Consider the following 18,639-nt stretch of genomic DNA (forward strand, 5'->3'; position numbering starts at 1 on the left):
GTACGTACAGTATAGTGAGTCCAAATCTACCGTAGATGTGCGCGGTTTGTCCTGTAATATATAACGTGGCATGTACTACAATAGTAAAGGCCTACATGATCGAGCAATCATTACTGCACATAATTAATACAAGGCCTTCATATCATAGCTGTCATATTGTCAAGACTGATCAGTGAATGAAGCAATGATCGGTATTGACCCTCAACATTTATGTACCAGTAGGCAGTAGTGATGGATATGACTCGGCCTGTATATGCAGGGGTATTTAAAGTACTGTTTAACACTCTACTCGCTGGTCTTATTGAAATAATAAGCAAGATCAGATCTGTCGGAAGCATCAGTGTTATAGATTCTAGATGATAGTGGTAAATATATTATTATTATTTTTCCTGACATTTAATTTTGTGTAGAAACTGCCCTAAAATAATTGTCAAGAATATTCATTGACCATTCACACTTATGTTAAAGAGGCATGTTCCCCGTATTCCAGAGGGCGTTCAAAATACGTACCCGCTGGCGGACGGTGCTAGCGCTGCCTATTGACACCAACAGATTACGGCTCTTACGCAGATGGCATGTTCCGAATGCCCGGACAATACCGATTATCGCATACATGTGCCGAAGTAATGCCAATCGCAGTTCGGCTCTAAGATTCGGCTGCTGTTTCCGCCCACTTTCATGACGTCGCGATCGTCAGCGATCAGCTGGCTTGGCGAAGGCAGGCCAGGCCGCACGTACTTTGATTGACAGCTTTATGCATATTAGAAGTCGACCTTCAGAACCAAGATGGCGATGACTAGAACAGCGATAACTACACTGGCAGGAACGGGCCCCTTTAATATAAGTGTGAATGGTCAATGAATATTCTTGACAATTATTTTAGGGCAGTTTCTACACAAAATTAACTGTCTGGAATGGGCAATTCTTTGATAAAATTAACTGACATTTGTTAACCTTCCAGTGCAGCCAGACGTAGACTGAAGCAATTGTTCTAGCCAGTTTCCTGCTCCCCCCCCCCCCCAAATTCATCAGCTCTTTATCCTCATGAATTCCTTACTGATAATTTGTACATTAAAGATGAAGATATTTCGGCTGATGAATTAAGTCCTGGGATACTTTAATTGTAATTCAAACAAAGTTGTAAATCTTCAATTTAAATGAGCTATATATGCGTGTAGGCCTAAATGCAACTACAAACTATGATTAGCTAAGATAATACAGAATTGGTACAGTCATATTTCCATACATCATATCCCATGCTCCTTTCACAATTTTTTTTTTTTTTTACTCTTACTTACTGCACATAGGAGGACTTGAACAGTGATACAGGATTTGCCAACCAGTTGTTTCCTGATCACAATTGTGTTATTTCATGGTGAAGATTGGAAAGAAAATTTGCACACCATGGAGCAGATGATCGTTAGCTTATCAGGTCGCATTCACCTCTGGACGTACCTCTCTATGGCAGGCTGGTTAACTCTAAACATTTGCCTCACAAACATCAATAAATGGCTCTTCATGAGTTATGGCTTCCCATACCCACTTTTCGTCACGGCACTTCATATGCTCTCCACGGCCATTTTCGGTTTTGTCGTCATCCGCTTCACACCTTTCGGGGCTGCTTACGGGGAAGGCAACGCCCGTTTGAAATTCGCTCCTCATCTCAGTCCAAAGATCTTCATTTTGAGCGTGGTATCAACCGTCAGTATTGCTTGCGGAAATATCGCCTTAAAACATTTATACGTGTCGTTCGTGAAGATGATTATGGCAGTGACTCCTCTTGCCACTGTCGTCATATCAAAAGTACTGTTTGGAAGAGAGTTTGATCAGTTTGTATATTTGTCCATGCTACCTCTGTGCTTTGGATCTCTTTTATGTACCATTGGTGAAGTTAATTTCAGTGTATTTGGATTCATTGCTGCCTTTACTGCTACGTTATTAAGAGCCGGTAGATCTGTTCTTCAAGGTATGTTCTGCTCTACAAAAAGAGTTTTTGTAGATTTGAAAACCATGAATCTTCACCAAAAATTGTTATTCAACTGTGTCTTTCATATAATTTCATATTCCTGTTTACTTATAAAACAATGCTGACTCTATAAGATTGTTTTATCACATTTTCACCCCCTAGCTCCCCCAAAAAAAGAAAGAGACTTGAAAAAAAAAAAGAAGAAGACATATATGACATTGTAACTGCACTAAATTCATTACAGGTAGACAATGTTCATAATTAATTACTGTCAAGAAATATATGGTTGATTGTATGAAATACAGTTTTCTCATAAATCTGATCTTTTAACTTTGGATATTCTTTACACAGATACATGTAATGTAATGTAATTTCATAAAAGAAAGAAAATAATAAAGAATATACTATCGGTATACTTTTTTAATATGTTATTGAGTGTAATGAAGTATGTTTTGATATTGCGCCTAAATCATATTGATTCATTTTGCAAAATCATAATTATATGAGTACCGGTAAGCATATTGTTTATATTTCATGGCATATTCTAGGTGTGTTACTCAAGGATGAGCGAATTGACTCGGTCCGCCTCCTCTACCATATATGCATACCGAGCTTCCTCCAACTAGGCGTAGCTTCTCTCCTCTTCGAAGGAGGTGCACTCTGGGACCCAAGGCTGAGTACAAGTATTGAACTGTGGACCCTCATTATTCTTAGCTGTATATGTGCTGTGGGATATAACATCATGACCTTCCTAGTCACCTACTATACTTCACCAGTCACACTTCAGGTATGGGCAATTCAGGAATTTTTTTAAAGCGGATGTGCAAATCATAAAATTATGTGGCAAGCAGGCTAGCACCTGAAAATGAATATACATCACACTTTTCAGATGCCTTTTGGTTTGAAAATATGAAATAATTAGGAGGGGCACATTATTTGAGTTGTAAACTAAAGACATACCACATTGGTTTCAAGAAGAGGGTATGGACTAGCTTTGACCTCCCCCTTCCCTCCTCTAAATCTGCTAGTGAATTCATTCAACTTCACAGCATACTTCGTCCCTGATTAGCCAGAATAAAATTTGGATTGAAGTTATGTTCAAAGGTAGCGTGTTTACAGTTTGTATTTTACTTTCATTCTCATCGTTTACATAATTATCATGTTTATTTTTTATTTTCCATGTATATTCTGTTTATGTGTATATTTTCCGTCTTTCTTTTTGTCTCTTCCTTCTTACTTTTGTAGAATGCTCTTAACTTTTGATGTGTGTTTGTATCTTTATATTCTGTCCATCAGTCTAAGCCCCTCTCTCTCTCTCTCTCTCTCTCTCTCTCCCTTTCTCTTTCTCTATTTCTATTATAATTTGTCTGTTTTTTGTCTTTCTCTTCCTCCATTTCTAATTTAATAATTATTAATTTTTCACTCATATAGTTATAAATGATATAAATTGTTACTTAATTTCAATATATAATTCTCTTTCCTTCATATACCCCTCCCCCCCCCTCTCTCTCTCTCTCTCTACACATATGTTCATATCTCTATCTCCTTCTCTACCTCTCTATACATTTTTCTCCCTCCTTTATTCTTATATCTAGGTACTAGGTAACATCAGTATTGTACTGACTGTAGGCCTCTCCCTACTCATCTTCCAGAATGAGGTCTCACTCCTCAGCATTGTTGGTATTGCTAGCATTGTTCTTGGAAGCCTGATGTACCAGGAAGCTGATGTAGCCAGACGATTCTTCCATCGCATCATGTAACGATCATTGCTGCCCATCATTTAGTACCATTTCTTGATCAGATTTGTAATTAACTTTAGCTAGTATACACTGTACAGTACGTATCCCAAAAAAGGAAGTATACCCCCACAAATCTTGTGTGTGTGATTTTGTTGACCCTAATTTAAACACTATCTTTTATAGGCTACAGTTTTGTTTTGGAATAATATTTTGTTCCAACACACATGTCATCGAATGTCTACCTGACCATTTCTGTAAGGCTTGCGCTTTTCAAAGATGTTAGTAAGAAGTTATATATTATGTAACTTCTTACTAACATCTTTGAAAAGCACAAGCCTCATTTGTTTAAAATTACATTAAGCTGCTTTTTATTTTTTATTTTTTACTGAAAAAAAAAGATTTTATAAGGGATGAACTCACTTTTGTTGGGTATTGTATTTCTGAAAAGTTTTTGTATTTTCATTAAGCTAGTACCCATTTATGAAAAGTGATGTGTGGGATGCTTTCCAAAAAAATGAATGATCTTCTATGCTAATGAGATATATGATATTTGTCATAGCACATCAGAGAACTATGCAGTGTTGAAGTTGTGCCCATAACTGGCTGTGTAATTCCATTTTGATATCAGAAAAAAATCTAAATTGACTGTATGCCTTTCACTCACATAAAAAATAACATTGTGTTCCAAATACCAAGCGGGAGATTTAGCTCTTGGGGAAAATCAACAAATCCTGGTTGTGCTATTTTTTTCTATTCCTTTCTTTCTCGGCTGAAAGCCTAAGTTATGAGCATTTCCATTGTAAAGAAATCTACCAAGTCACTTATCAGACACAAGAAATGTTCATGTACTACCAAGGTGCATTGACTTGTATTTATTAGTACGTGTTGGTATGCTTTCTTGAAGACAGTGTGTCCCTTTTGCTTGAGAAAGTCTGGAATTGCCCCCAAATACTTGACTATTGTCTGGAAAATGCAGTTTTGAAGAACCTATAAAATGAAAGTACCAGTAGGCCTAGGCCAATTGAAGCAGTCTTTGTGAATAAATCATTCAATTTGTTTCTGATATGAGATTTTTCATCTGACCGTAGAAAAATACATCAGGTTTGAAACCCTTTTACTGCATGGGTTTGATCTCTTTCACAGTTAAGATCAAAATATCCATATGAACCTTACCTAAAATATTATTTGAAAACAAAACAGTTGGATTTAAAGCTATTCTAAACAAGATATACAATTGATAGTCCATGGTATGTCATATTGAAAACAAAATACAAGAACTGGGTCTGACAGGAAGCCTATGAAATGGTTTTCCATGTTTTATTTGAAATCTAGATCACTGTTTGATTTCAAATTTGACAGACAGGACCTACATACAATTCATGTGGCTCAGGCAAAGGTTATTGGTGCAGTCTTCAAAACGATATGGCCTTTAAAGGTGCCCTTGTCACAAGTATCAAATAAATCCTCTTATACATCATTAAACATATTGTACTCAAGGCATACAAGGTATCATTTTCTATAATAATGAAAGTGGCTGGTATATACTTTAGTACATATAAAGGTCAAAACATATTTTGAGAGGCCAGTACATCGTTAAGCATGCTTATTGTTTATGTACATATACATGCAGAGTTTTTACTGTGAAACCTTGACTCTATAGCTACAATGTACATTGTGTAATTTTGGGAGAAATAATTCTAAGTGTATAAATTAGAGGTGCTATCATCTAGATGTATACATTGTTCAACCATTTTCAGGGCAGGTATTGGATGGATATTATCAGTATTTGATGAGAAAATCTAAAATATACTTTTGTTGTGTTAAAGACCCAACACATCACTTTAAACCAAAGGTAACTCAATACTGTTTTATAATTGATTTCAAAAAAAATATATTATATATTTTAAGGTTAACAAAATTTTCTTCATGATTTGCTAATTTGAAATTTTGCTCTCTCATTTAATTTTGTCACAATTTTTTTTGTTTCCAAAATCTGTTCTGCAAATATAAACATAGATGGTAAGAAATGATATTGGATGCAAGTGAGGAAAGTTTCTTTGAGTTTCTCATGACTTCGTTACTTAACATAAAGCTTTAATTTTGCATTACAGCATCCCAAGATTTATATGCCAGTGAATGTTATACTCATACAAATATTATTGTACTCCGAGGCATTCAGAAACTATGATAACCGTTGATTCCATACTTGTGTCTCAACATTATGGAGCAAACTTTTTTCTTCAGTAGTCTACATATTTTGCTTGTTTCTGTTAACACTTGTGTACCAAAAGGTACTCTCAATAGCCTTAAAGGGATAGTTGACTTATTGTTTAAGATCGCAAATACTTATGGTTATTGTTCTTATTCATATTTATGACATTTCTAATGCTCTTTTAGGACCTAAACTTGCTATGCAGGTAATTTTAGACCCCAAAATGTGTGAAATTAAGATTAAACACGATCATACCAATTCAGCTCCACTTCCAAAACAATACGGTGACCGTTAATTAATTAATTAATAATAACAATACACGGGTCGACTGGATGTGCGTATCATAGCCAACAAAAAGCCAGCATTGGCATTGGCTGGAATAAAACTTATAAGGCGCTTTTTCTGGGTTTTTCAATGGCTGGTTCAAAATTATTGGATATTTGTGGGGCCCCACAAATTTTAGAAATGGTTATATTTATGGATATTTCAGCCGTCTCTGAACCGATATTGATAAAACAAAGATGATAGTGTCATTTAAATTGTATGTTCTTTGAAATTTAACACTCAATTCTTCATTATCTCACAAAAAAATTATCTTGTGTTGCGCCCTCTGCAACAAAACTCTACTATCCCTTTAATAAAAGCAAAGTACATGGTTTGGAAGATTGATTATGAAACTTGATGCAGCTTCATTCAAAATGAGGTCAAGTACAAGTGCATTCTTTATTTAAAGGGCTCATGGTATTTTGGTTGGATTATTTGAACAAACAAAATGTCAGCTAAAAAATGCTTCCTTCCACCAATTTTCATGGAACAAAAATAATGACACTTTTAGGTCGTGATTATGCTAATAATTCATAGGCTTTGGAGTTGAAGACAAGCTCGAGTTCTGGTATTGATAGATAATAAATTCTCACAGAATCCAAAAAAACTTACAATGAATGTTCAAAATTATAAATAAATGACATGTGCTCAACGATTTTGGTAGAAAGTGTATAGGGGCTGAGTAATGAGCATAGAAAGATCAGGAACAGGGGTCACTAAGTGCAAATGAGGGTTGTGGTTTTAATTGAAGATGATTTTCAGCAAGTTTTTGTGAAGTTGTTTTTATTCTGCTGGTTCAAACAATCAATCTACTGCAGGATAAACAATCCAGAATGAATTATATTATAGCCATGTTCTCTTGGCATACGATGCCCATACCAGAGCTCAAGATTAGCTCTAAGCTGTCCTAGATAAAAGCAGAAATGTTCATTCAAACAGCACTCTGCAGGTCAGGTTGCAACCTAGTATTTGGTATTCAGAAAAGGCTTGATATGTGTAATAAAGTTTGAAGATGTTTTACCTTGTATATTTCATTTGCAGAATCTTGAATTATTACTTGGGGATTCAAGTAAAAGAGAAATGTTCAAGTTACATGGCCCTCATATTTGTTCAATTACTATGTATTCCCTTAAAGTTGGTACATATATGTGGTGTGGAATATTCTTCTCCAATACGGGTATAAATTGGAGTCTGCAAACATTTTAAGTCTTTATTTATTCAAAATAATCTTTGCAGGTTTTAAAACATATACTTTCATATACTAGTATTTGAAGGATTGATATGAAGTGGATAAGCATCATGGATGTATTATCTATTCCATATGTATTTTATTTATTATATATATATATATATATATATATATATTTTTTTTTTTTTTTTTTGTGGGGGGGGGGGGGGGGGTTCCATCTCGCCCTCATCCTGCATAATTATGTCATTGTCTTTAATATTAAACCCAATTTCATAGGTTATTCTCTCCCCCATATTTATAGTTGTTTATTAGGGTTGTTATAAACGATGCTTTCTATCTTGAATGTTTCTTCTGTGCTCCTTGTGCAATAAAATATGGTTTGTTTAAGAATCGTGCTGATAGCGCAGTATTTCCCCGAGTCATCAATTTCCCTTCATTCCAATTTTGATGAGATTTAAAACAGTGTTTCTTAACCTAGAGTAACAAAAGTTGCATCATCCTGGATCTATTTTTAACTCACACCTCCAATATTCACTCAGTTTTATAGTACATGTAGAAATATACAATGGACACACAAAGCAAACATATCTTGCAGCATTATCTTGAAAAGAATGATAAAACAGTTTATTCTCTCTCATCTTTCTCTCACTTTTTACATATTGACTATTTACAAAGTGTCGGGTGAGTAGGCCCCTTTTCTTAATTTTATAGAAATGGCATAAGAGTAGAAACAACTAAATAGATGTGCAACAAATCACCTTTTTGTTGGGCATCAAGACCAATTCAATAAAATAAATGTACAATTTACACATCTCCAGCTTCCGTGAACGAACATACCAAAATGTCAACAATAACAAATATGTAGTGTCACAAGTAAGCCATATACTAGCAATACAACAAAGTGAAATAGAATTCACCTTCTTTGGGAAATCACACATGTTCCTTAAAATGTGAATCTCGGTAATGGCAAATAACAATTTGTAATTATTTTGTACAAAAAAACAAAACAAAATTCTTTGGTACCTACAAATCTACTACACTGCAAAGGCTGATATTTCATGAGAGGTAGCTCCCTCTCAACTGAATACTAACACACAATTAGTTTATACATTGTATAAACTCTCAAATACATTAAGCAAGCAAAAATCAAGTTCATTTGTATTTCAAAGACGAGTCTATTTTCCTCTCCTTAATCATCTTTGCATATAGATATTGTCAATAAATGCTGGAAGGCTACATCCACAAACATCTTGAGTAAGTAATCAAAATATGCACTCAGTTTGCTTGTTTTTTATCATAAAAAAAAGATGATCAATGTATGTATCGACAATGAAAATATTTTGCCAATGTACATTCTGAATACTCTTTCTTTTGTTAAGGTAAGTGACTGATATTCATGTACACATATACTAACCATAACAAAAAATGCACACGGAACAATCTACCGGTATGTAAAATTTCTAAGATGCTGTTTAAACCTATAGAAACCACTGATACTATTGACCAAAATATTTGCATGATAACTCTTATTGCATCATACAAATATTTACATTGCCATCATTGTTGATCTATAAAAACAAACTGCTACTTTTGGGAAATACATAAATCTGGGCAGGAATTGATGAAAAACCCATCGCAAAATCCTTACTATAACACGCAATACAACAAAATAATAACCAACACTTGCATTAGCAAAGCTGTAGTGTAAGATATGAGACTGCCCTCTATTGTCTACCACGAGCCAGAAGGGTGTTGAGTCATATTTTTAAACGCCATCCTTCTGGCTCTCAACAGCCAAATGTTCTCGCGTTATATTTTTACAGAGTTTAACACCAATGTTTTTAAGTGCGGTAGTATTATTACATGTACGTCTTGGGATGTTTTTACTTCAACTTTTCTTTGTGAAAGACTTGGGATTTTTTCAGCATGCTTGTAACGTGTGCTGCAGAATATGTCTGAAAATACTGTTATTGTATCAAACCCATCTCTATCAGTTAAATTGTTAGGAACCATCGGAATGCATTACAGAAAGACATTCTGAAGGTTAGGTAGTGTACATATATATGTGGGGGACAATCAATCAAGTTTATAAATCTATGGAAAGCCCTTACAGAACATCAAAGAAATAAATTCAAGAAGTAGAATAACAGGAATGCCATATACAAAACAGGCGTGGGAGTTAATGTCATTCAAACCCTGCCACATGATGAATTTGTAAGACTTATTATACAATACATGCTTCAGGAACAGTTGCTCTATGGTCAAATTTTTACACTTACAAAATATTCAAACCTAACCTAACACTATGGTTAAACTAACCCCAAAGGCCTAACCCTTTATCTTTGGCAATACAAAGCTTGAAGTAAATGTTTCAGGAACAAATGTTGGTGAATTCAAATAAGATCCCCCTCCCCCTGAGAAAAAAAGAAAGAATAAATTTAACAATTAAAAAAGAAATAACAAATGAATATATAGATGAGAACAAAAAGATAATAATAAAAAACTACATACACTAAAGTATACTGTTTCTTTGCTAAGCTTGTAAAAACTTACTAGCAGAATACACAGCAAAAGCAAAAAGCACATGAAATAACACGGCCTATGAGGTGAAAACACGTATGCACAAAATACTACATGTCTATGCATACAAAAGAAAAAGTAGTAATAGTAGTATGGTAAATCCTGGCAAACTCTTCCCTCGCACTGAACAATAATGTGGGGATTAACTGATCACATCAGCAGATTAGTATTACCCATTCAAGATTGTCTTTTGAAAGAAGGGGAAAACCCCACAATATTCTTCAGCATGGATTAACCCTGTATGGATATAACATAACAGCAGCGTTCGTTCGTGTCTCCTTAGATCAGATTAATGTATCTTGATCTTCGGAGTAGTTGCTACAACCGGCCGTGTGAGACATGTTGCCCCGGGGTGCGAGATAGAACTCTTGTAGCGTGCCCCCACTTTACTCAATAATAAAATAACAATTAACATTACATTTAATTAACAGAATGAATTCTCATGTCACGGGGAAAATACATTACATATATTATGAATCAATTGATTTGGTCGATCCAGGTTGATGGCACAAACACAGCAGCATACATTTCAAAATAAAAGAAAGAGTATTCAGTGGATTATCTTCGAATTACAAGCATTTCTTGTCTTTTGTCATGGTACATGGTTTATTTGACAAACAACAAAGAAAGTTTTATTCATGTTCGTTTTCCATGTACCACCAACAACTCCTGCAGATGTATTACGTACAATGCAAGAATCAAATTTCTTTGATTCCGATCTATTTCAATTTTTTTCTTTGAAATCATTATATACACACATATATATACAATCTGAAAATTAGATGATCTTAGACACACTTTAATGATTTTTGTTTCAAACTCCTTTAAATGACATGTTCATTTACACAAATACATGGTACATTAGTTTCACATAAATGATGATTATGCCAAAATTCAATGAAATGCATATATATTTTCAGTTCTTATTCAATCAAATGCATATTTGTTTTCTGTTCACAATACACCCAACACTCAATCATTTCCAACGCAAGAAAATACATTTGCTAATTACTTCAATGTTCCTCGAACAATAATTCTTACTCATGAAACCCTGGGCCTCTTTACAAGTATTTTCAGTTCATGACGAGATGGATTTCATATTGCTATTCAGCTTGATTAAATAATTTAACAATCTTAAATATGCTTCAAAAATAAATATTTCAAAATGGCTTTTCAAAATTGTAAGCATCACATTTCTGGTACTTTCACGGCTGTATTAGTAATGTATAACTGGGTACAGATGAATATATCATAATATTTGCCAACGGAAATGATGTCTTCGATTCAATTTCAGGAATGTGGTAAGTACACGTACCTCACAAAAAGAATGAAGAAAAAAGATGGCTGACATGCACATTCCCTGACATTACGAGTAGATTTCAATCAAAAGAGTATTTTTCTTTTGTACAATACCTGCAGAATTTCAAATACAGACTATCTTACAATAACTACTTCAATAAGCACAAATATGGAGAAATACATGAATGTTATCATGGCATTTGACTCTAAAAGATATACATTGAAAATAACATATCCAATGCAGATTTGTCCTAACAAACATGCACTCCTTAACTTACTCAATACAACAACTGTTTCTTATAACACACAACTCAATCTCAAAATGTTAATGGCAGCAGTGAAAGGGTTTAAAAGCTTGAAGATACTTCTTCAAGTGTAAAGCTTTCACAGATCTTCCTTTTCTTCAATAGGTGATAACAGTAACATTGAAACAATCTCGCGGAACACATCGGGATATTTCGAACTACGTCAGAACAACCCTGTTTCACATCAGGAATTAACACACGACCATCCACACACACAGTAAAAGGGATGTTCCTACATTTTTTTTCTTTTCTTACTTTTTTGTTTGTTTGTTATTCACACACTGAAAATAATCAAAGAAAGTCCCTGAGTTTTTTTCTTTTCTCTTTGTTGTTTTGATTTTTTAAATAAAAGTTAAAGAGAAGGAAGATCTTTGAAAGAAAGATAAAACAATGTGAATAAATAGGAGAGTTTAACCAAAAGAGTCCTCAATAGTTTAAATATTACATCTCAGTATTAGAGCCATCCTTTGGTGTCTCTCCTCATGGCATTCAGATAGCACAACTCACATAGTCATTTCCTCTTTCTATTACACTGAAGGGCTTGATATTTCGGCTTGGTTTATGATCCATAGGATTATCAAGGGCAAAGCACTGCCTCAGTCATCCTATGGAAATGAAAAGTGGACTCCTTTCACACTGTCTTCTGCATCCTAGCATTCAAAGAGATTTCTTCCTCCATATCATTCAAACGTTAGTTCCATTTGCAGCTCTTTCCACAAACGTTTCTTTGCTGACTGAACCAATATCATCCAATGTCTTCTTTGTTCATATTCATGGTCGCTGCCAGCATTGCACGTATCTTGGCTCGCAAATCCTGCAAGAAAAATAATCATTATGAGTCATTTAATGCAAAAGTATAAGCCAAGAAGCATTGTCAGATAAGTGAAGAAATATATTTGATATGTTAATAAGTTGAATAATTTTCAATGCATTATGTAATCAAATGTTCATTTTCACTGAATCATTTGTCAAATATATCAATGTACCTTGAAGTGACTAAAAAAATAAAAAAGACAATTTCAATACCCCAAAAAGCATTCTGCTGAAAATGTTAGAGGGGACTAATTCTAAGTGATTAACTGTCATTCAACACCTTGATGGATACAATTCTTGTCATCAATACAGCTTTGTAGTCTATACAACTTTGCAGTCCATACAGCTTTCAAAAGGTCAAAAGTCATTCCTATTCATGAATATGGCAACAAAAATTCCCCAAATAACTTTTGTCCTATTTCAATATTACCTACGGTATCAAAATTGCTAGAAAGATTTGTTCAGCGGCAATTAGTATCGTTTTTAGAAGAAAATAAACTTTTATCAGTAGAACAATTTGGGTTTAGGAGTAAACACTCATCATTAACATCTTTGGTTAGAATTACAGATAGATGGATGAACGCTGTTGATCAGGAAAAATATACAGGAGCAGTGTTTATTGATCTTAAAAAAGCATTCAATTGCGTTGATCCTGACTTGCTCCTCAAAAAAAGCTATGCAATATTGGTATACTGAAGAATGTTTGCCATGGTTTAATGATTATTTACATAACAGGTTTATTTCCACTTATTTTGGTTCAACTCTTTCAACTCATTTGCCCGTTTATTTGGTGTACTGCAGGGTTCCATTTTTGGGGCCTTTGCTTTTAATTATTTTTGTCAATGATTTGACTCAGTATACACATTATTGTTCATTTCAACTTTACGCAGACGACAATGTTCTTTATTTTTCAGATTTTGATGTGGAAAGTGTTCAAAATAAACTAAATCATAACTTGTCATATACTTATAATTGGATGTGCTATAATAAGTTAACACTGAATTTTGATAAAACTGTATCTTTACTCATAGGTGCGAGACATATGCTAAGTAAATGTAATAAATTAAATATATATATTAATGATATTGCAATACAACAGTCTGACAGTGTATAAATATCTTGGATTTATTATCGACAGCAGACTAAGTGGGATGTCCATATTGATCAATTTTGTAACTTGATCTTTAAAGTGATTGATCTTTAAAGCGCAGGCAGAATAATAATGAAAGTTAATACCTATGAACACATCTCTAATGCACAAATTCATTCACTTTTAAAATGGTCATCTCTTGAATCCAGAGGTATGAAAAAATGTAATGTATTTGTCTGTACATCAGTCCATAATATGTTATCTTCTAGTATGAATGAAATGTTTCAACCCCCTTCTCATATTTATTCCCTCCACAATTCCGGTAACTTTGTTCTCCCTAAGCCTAGAACTGAATATTATCGACGAACTACTCAATATAGAAGCTCAATTCAATATAATGCTCTTCCTTATACCACAAAATTACTTCAAACTGTTAACACATTCAGAAAGTATTTAAACAATATTATTCCAGACTTCTTACAGCTGTTTAGGTATCTTAATATTATGTGAGCTATTTTTTTACTTTTTCATTTACTTGTTTAACTTTTTCTCTTGTTTATATCATAAATATTTCTCTCCTTTTCCTTGTTTTACTCCAAGCACTCTTGTCATTATTGTAAGTTCTTATTTTTGTTGTAAGTTTTTCCTTACTCCTGTACTATTTATTTATATGTAAAACAATATTGTTATTCTAATAACGCTGAGTAGGGCCATCCCTCTGTCTTCCTTTTTATAAGTGTGTCTTTATGATTGTAAATGTATATTTGTTGATGTTTTTTTAATTGACGAAAAATAAATACAAAACAATACAATACTCACACTAGCACCTCCTTTAGTATCTGCTTTGGTTTCTGATCCACTTGGTTGGGTGTTCAGTTGACTGAAAACAAAACAAAGGTACATCATAATAATAAGATCAATTTTTATTGGTGGCCAAAAAGAATACAACAGCTGAGATCGTGATTACAATGACACGTTGACAAAATGTTTTTTTTTTTTGTTTTACTATGTAGAAAGTTATTTCCCCGGGTAAGTTGAAAACAATTTTGGGTAAGGCGTTTTAATTAAAATTATATTTTGTTCTTATATAGCGCTTTTCAGGACCGCAGGCCCTCTCAAAGCGCTTTACAGAAATACATTATTACCCCGGTCGTCGGATTCAGGCTTACCCGCACACAATGTATGCATATTCTCCACTCCCTGGGGAGCATTCCACCCAGGCGCCATATTTACAAGCATACACTTGCTAATCTAACCACCTTCGCTTTCGCATCCTATCGGGTACCCATTTAACACCTGGGTGGAGAGTGGCAAATGTAGATCAATGTCTTGCCAAAGGACATTAGTGCCACGGCGGGACTTGAACCGCCGACCTTGTGATCCACAGTCTGGTGACATATCTACTCGACCACGACACCTCTATGTTTTGATTGTATGGCTATTCTAATGAGACCATGTTATTCATGGTATACATTGACTCAGTGAGAGAGAATGTTCATACCTGCCCATCTTTGAGCTTGAATCACTGCCGGGTGAAGATACCGATGCCTCTCTGTCTTGGAATGGCTCCAATGTGGGAGATGATGTAGGACTAAAACATAACAAGAATCCAACAATACCAATTAAACAAGCAGGGCTCTTTATGTGAGGCAATGTTAATCATGTTAAACAATACGTCCCTGAAAAAAACAAAACCAAGAATTATCGATTGTTTATCATAACTTAATCACAATTATAATTAATAAATGACACATATTTGTAAAGCTTAGATCCTCCTCTTTCTTTTGATGCAACTCGCATGATGCATATTCCACGCGTGAGTGATTAAAAAAAACTTGAAGAGAGGAAACTGAAAAGTCATTTTTGGGGCGGTATCTGAATTTCAAAGAGAAAATCAAATTTCTAGAAAGTTCATTTTCTGCCCTTTCATATGACACCTCAATCAGGAAAAATGAGCCCGGAATAACAAAGTTCTGTTGGTTTAAATTAATGCTTGCATTTCTATAATTTGATTAAACAAATTCGTTTTCACTTGCTGCCTGCTGTAGCAACAAACAAAGTTGACAAAGGAATTAACTCCATTTCGTTGACGATCAGCCATGCATCAAGTCTTTTGTCTTCTTTGAGCAGGGCTGATCGTCAACGAAACGGAGTCAAGTCTTTTGTCAACTCTGTATATAAGTATATAGTAATACTAATACTAGATTCATTTGTATAACGGTTAATAATAAGCTTCTGAGTGCTTCACATTATTATTAATATTATTACCCTGTCATTGGATACACTTCCTAATCTACATATAGTGCACATGCTCCACTCCCTAAGGGAGCATTCCAGGCACCACTTAGATCACATGCTCCACTCCCTAAGGTAGTATTCCAGGCACCACTCTACAAATGCACACCTGCAAATCCAACCACACCCTTACTTAACACCTGGGTGGTGACTGGCAAATGTAGATCATTGTCTCTCCAAAGGCCACTAGTGTCGTGCTGGGGCTTGAACCCATCACCTCTGCATCTCAAGTTCAAACCACTTGACTACCAAACGTCTACATGCAGGAAATGAGTCATAATGTGATGGATGTTCTATTTTCATCATGGTAAATGAGCTTCAAAAATTGAATATAATGCTTTTCATCGGGTTAATTTATGTATTTCATCTAATAAATGTACATCACATGTAGAATAATTGAAAACTACTTTATTCATACAATTGTGGTGTAAGGAATCAAACTTGATATGGCTACCATGAAAAATCTATTTTTTTATCACTTATGATATGACATTACGTTGTATATTTCATAAACCCTTATCTGAAAACAATCTTATTAGTAATGAGCATGAAATCAGTTTGAGCAATACATCATACCAACACCCTCCCACTTACCTGGACCTGCCAGTTACTGCTGAAGTGCCCACACCGAGTGGGGGAGGGGACTTTCTCTTCATCTTCCTGGGGGAGGGAGACCGAGACTTGGAATGACGCTTTCTTCTCCTCTCCCTGCATAGTAAAAGGTGACGAGTTCATGAGTTTGTTATCTACATGAATATCATGATAACCATATTAAATGTTGGCATTTGATAACCTGACTGCTAAGAAAGCAAGTATAGTTTTTTCATTGATAAGCAACATAATAATAATAGCTACATTAATAATGCGCACATGGATTCCACCCCATAGGATTCTCAAAGCGCTTACAAAATACTATCATTAACCTGACTTTAGCCCGGCTTTAGTGCAGCTGCCCTAAACATTGAAAGCATCAATTTATAAATTCCTACCATTATCATACAATCATATTATTTTGAATTGCACTTGAAACACACGGTTCCTCACTATCCTTTCCATACTTGAAATGAATGATCTCTCACCTTTCCATTTGCTCTCTGTTGACAGCTGTCTGATAAGATTTGGGCACAGAGGGGGCTTTCCGACTGCTTCTACTCTCAGTATACGGCGGGCTTGCTGTTCTCTCTCTACGATTTGACCTCACGGGTGACCTCCGTCTGCTGGGCAAGTGGCTTCGTTCTGAATCCTCCCTGTAGCTCCTTTCTGGATCTGAAAGGTAGTGCACAAATCAGCATCATTCATCAAATATACTTGTATCGGCACATACTTTTTTTTTATGATCATCATTATCATCGCCATTATCGCCATTAGTCCTAAAAAAAAAAAATCTACTGTCGGCTTTAAACACAAACAACAACAAAAAAAATTCTCTGTTTTTTAGAAAGAAAAAAAACATTATGGCATTCAAAACTAAGAAATATCAGCCCAAAGTGGGAGTACAAATTTTTTTTTTTAGAGGTCAAAAAAAGAAAAGAAAGATTTCTGACTGACCGACCCATGTTTTGGCACCTAAAGGGCAATACAACATCTTTTTGTTTTGGGCCTCATGGTTATTACCATTACCATCACTATCATCCCCACCACCAGCATAATATTTACCTGACATGCCCCCCTCCTGAGCAGCAGCAGCAGCCTGTGGTCTATCCTTGACTTGACTGAGGAAGAGAGCTAGCTTTTTCCGTCTCTCAACCTGCACACTTCTCTCCTGTGAAGCACTGGCAAGTTTCTTCCTAGCTGCCATGGCAAGTCTGTCTTCCAATCGCTGGTGGTTACCTGTTCAAATTAACAAAGGATAGGTGTTAAAGCTCATCTGCCGTAGTTTATAGGAGGGATTAGACTGCCCTGCAAGGTCACTGGACAGGTGGTTATCTCATCAACTCAGCTCTCAGTTAACATAAGAAAAAGAGGATCATGGGGGAGCAATGGTCACCGATTAGGCATTGTTTGTTATATAGCGGGCGTAAGTAGCTGCAAGTAGTGCAGTGGGCCTTTAAGAGCTATTATATTCCACATACTAAGAATCTTGCGCTACGATTGGTCAAAAGTAAATCATGTGATGAAATAAAGTTTGCCCATCATTGATGGGAGAAGAAAAGTTTGTTGCACTGTTTAGATAGAAGTACTATCTACACAGTGCAACGCACTCTCACTGAAGGTTGTATACATTGTTGTATACGTACGTACCTAAGTGATGCATGCACTGTACGTATCGTACACCGTTTGCTACATGTAGCTGTTAATTGATGACTTGTTGCTCTTAAATGACGAAAGAAGTGAAATGTTTCTGATGTGGAATATAAAGCAAATAATCACCTTTTGGGTTCAGGCCATGGAAAACTATCACTTCCTCGAAGTACATCTGAATGTACACCTTATAGCTACATCCAGATCGCCTCGGAAGTGATAGTTTGTCCCTCACCTTCATCAACGGTAATTATTTGCTTACTGTCTGAGAGAATCAGGCAGGGTTGGAAGAAGGGGGTTGCAAAATTCTCACTATCAAGTTGCCATCAGTGAAACACAAATTGGCAAGACTGTGACGTATCTTGCGAGGTCCTCATCAATTTGCTCTGTACAGAAATTTCATAAAGTTTCATTTTCTTAGTTATTGATGACGGAACAGATTTGTTCACATAGGGTTTATTTGGGAACATAATTGCAATTATATTAAGGGTAAAAGTAAGATTTGTTTTTTTAGGGAAAATATATTTTTGATTTTAATTTTTTTTTTTTTTTTTTTTTTTGTACAGAGCAAATGGGAGGGAACCTC

The 18,639-nt window shown here is 35.0% G+C and overlaps 2 protein-coding genes across 2 annotated transcripts in view; one reads left to right on the forward strand and one right to left on the reverse strand.

Annotated features, from left to right (window-relative positions):
- Window positions 1-1,304: 1,304 nt before the first annotated feature.
- On the forward strand, window positions 1,305-4,088 carry LOC105447613 (solute carrier family 35 member E4). Its single transcript, XM_030992095.1, has 3 exons — window positions 1,305-1,966; window positions 2,515-2,753; window positions 3,562-4,088. The coding sequence occupies exons 1-3, from the start codon at window positions 1,405-1,407 to the stop codon at window positions 3,724-3,726; spliced, it is 966 nt and encodes a 321-aa protein (XP_030847955.1). The 5' UTR covers window positions 1,305-1,404; the 3' UTR covers window positions 3,727-4,088.
- A 3,939-nt stretch (window positions 4,089-8,027) lies between these two features.
- LOC577474 (splicing factor, suppressor of white-apricot homolog) overlaps window positions 8,028-18,639 on the reverse strand; it is a 54,894-nt gene continuing 44,282 nt past the window's right edge. The window contains exons 11-16 of the mRNA XM_030992096.1: window positions 17,469-17,642; window positions 16,892-17,078; window positions 16,407-16,520; window positions 15,019-15,108; window positions 14,337-14,397; window positions 8,028-12,428 (exon numbers count right to left, since the gene is read on the reverse strand). Of these exons, the coding sequence (XP_030847956.1) occupies window positions 12,360-12,428; window positions 14,337-14,397; window positions 15,019-15,108; window positions 16,407-16,520; window positions 16,892-17,078; window positions 17,469-17,642 (695 nt within the window). The 3' untranslated portion in view covers window positions 8,028-12,359. The remainder of the gene's footprint in view (window positions 12,429-14,336; window positions 14,398-15,018; window positions 15,109-16,406; window positions 16,521-16,891; window positions 17,079-17,468; window positions 17,643-18,639) is intronic.

Source organism: Strongylocentrotus purpuratus, unplaced genomic scaffold (genome assembly GCF_000002235.5).
Source record: "Strongylocentrotus purpuratus isolate Spur 01 unplaced genomic scaffold, Spur_5.0 spur5_scaffold_2, whole genome shotgun sequence".
Classification (NCBI taxonomy): Eukaryota; Metazoa; Echinodermata; class Echinoidea; order Camarodonta; family Strongylocentrotidae; genus Strongylocentrotus; species Strongylocentrotus purpuratus.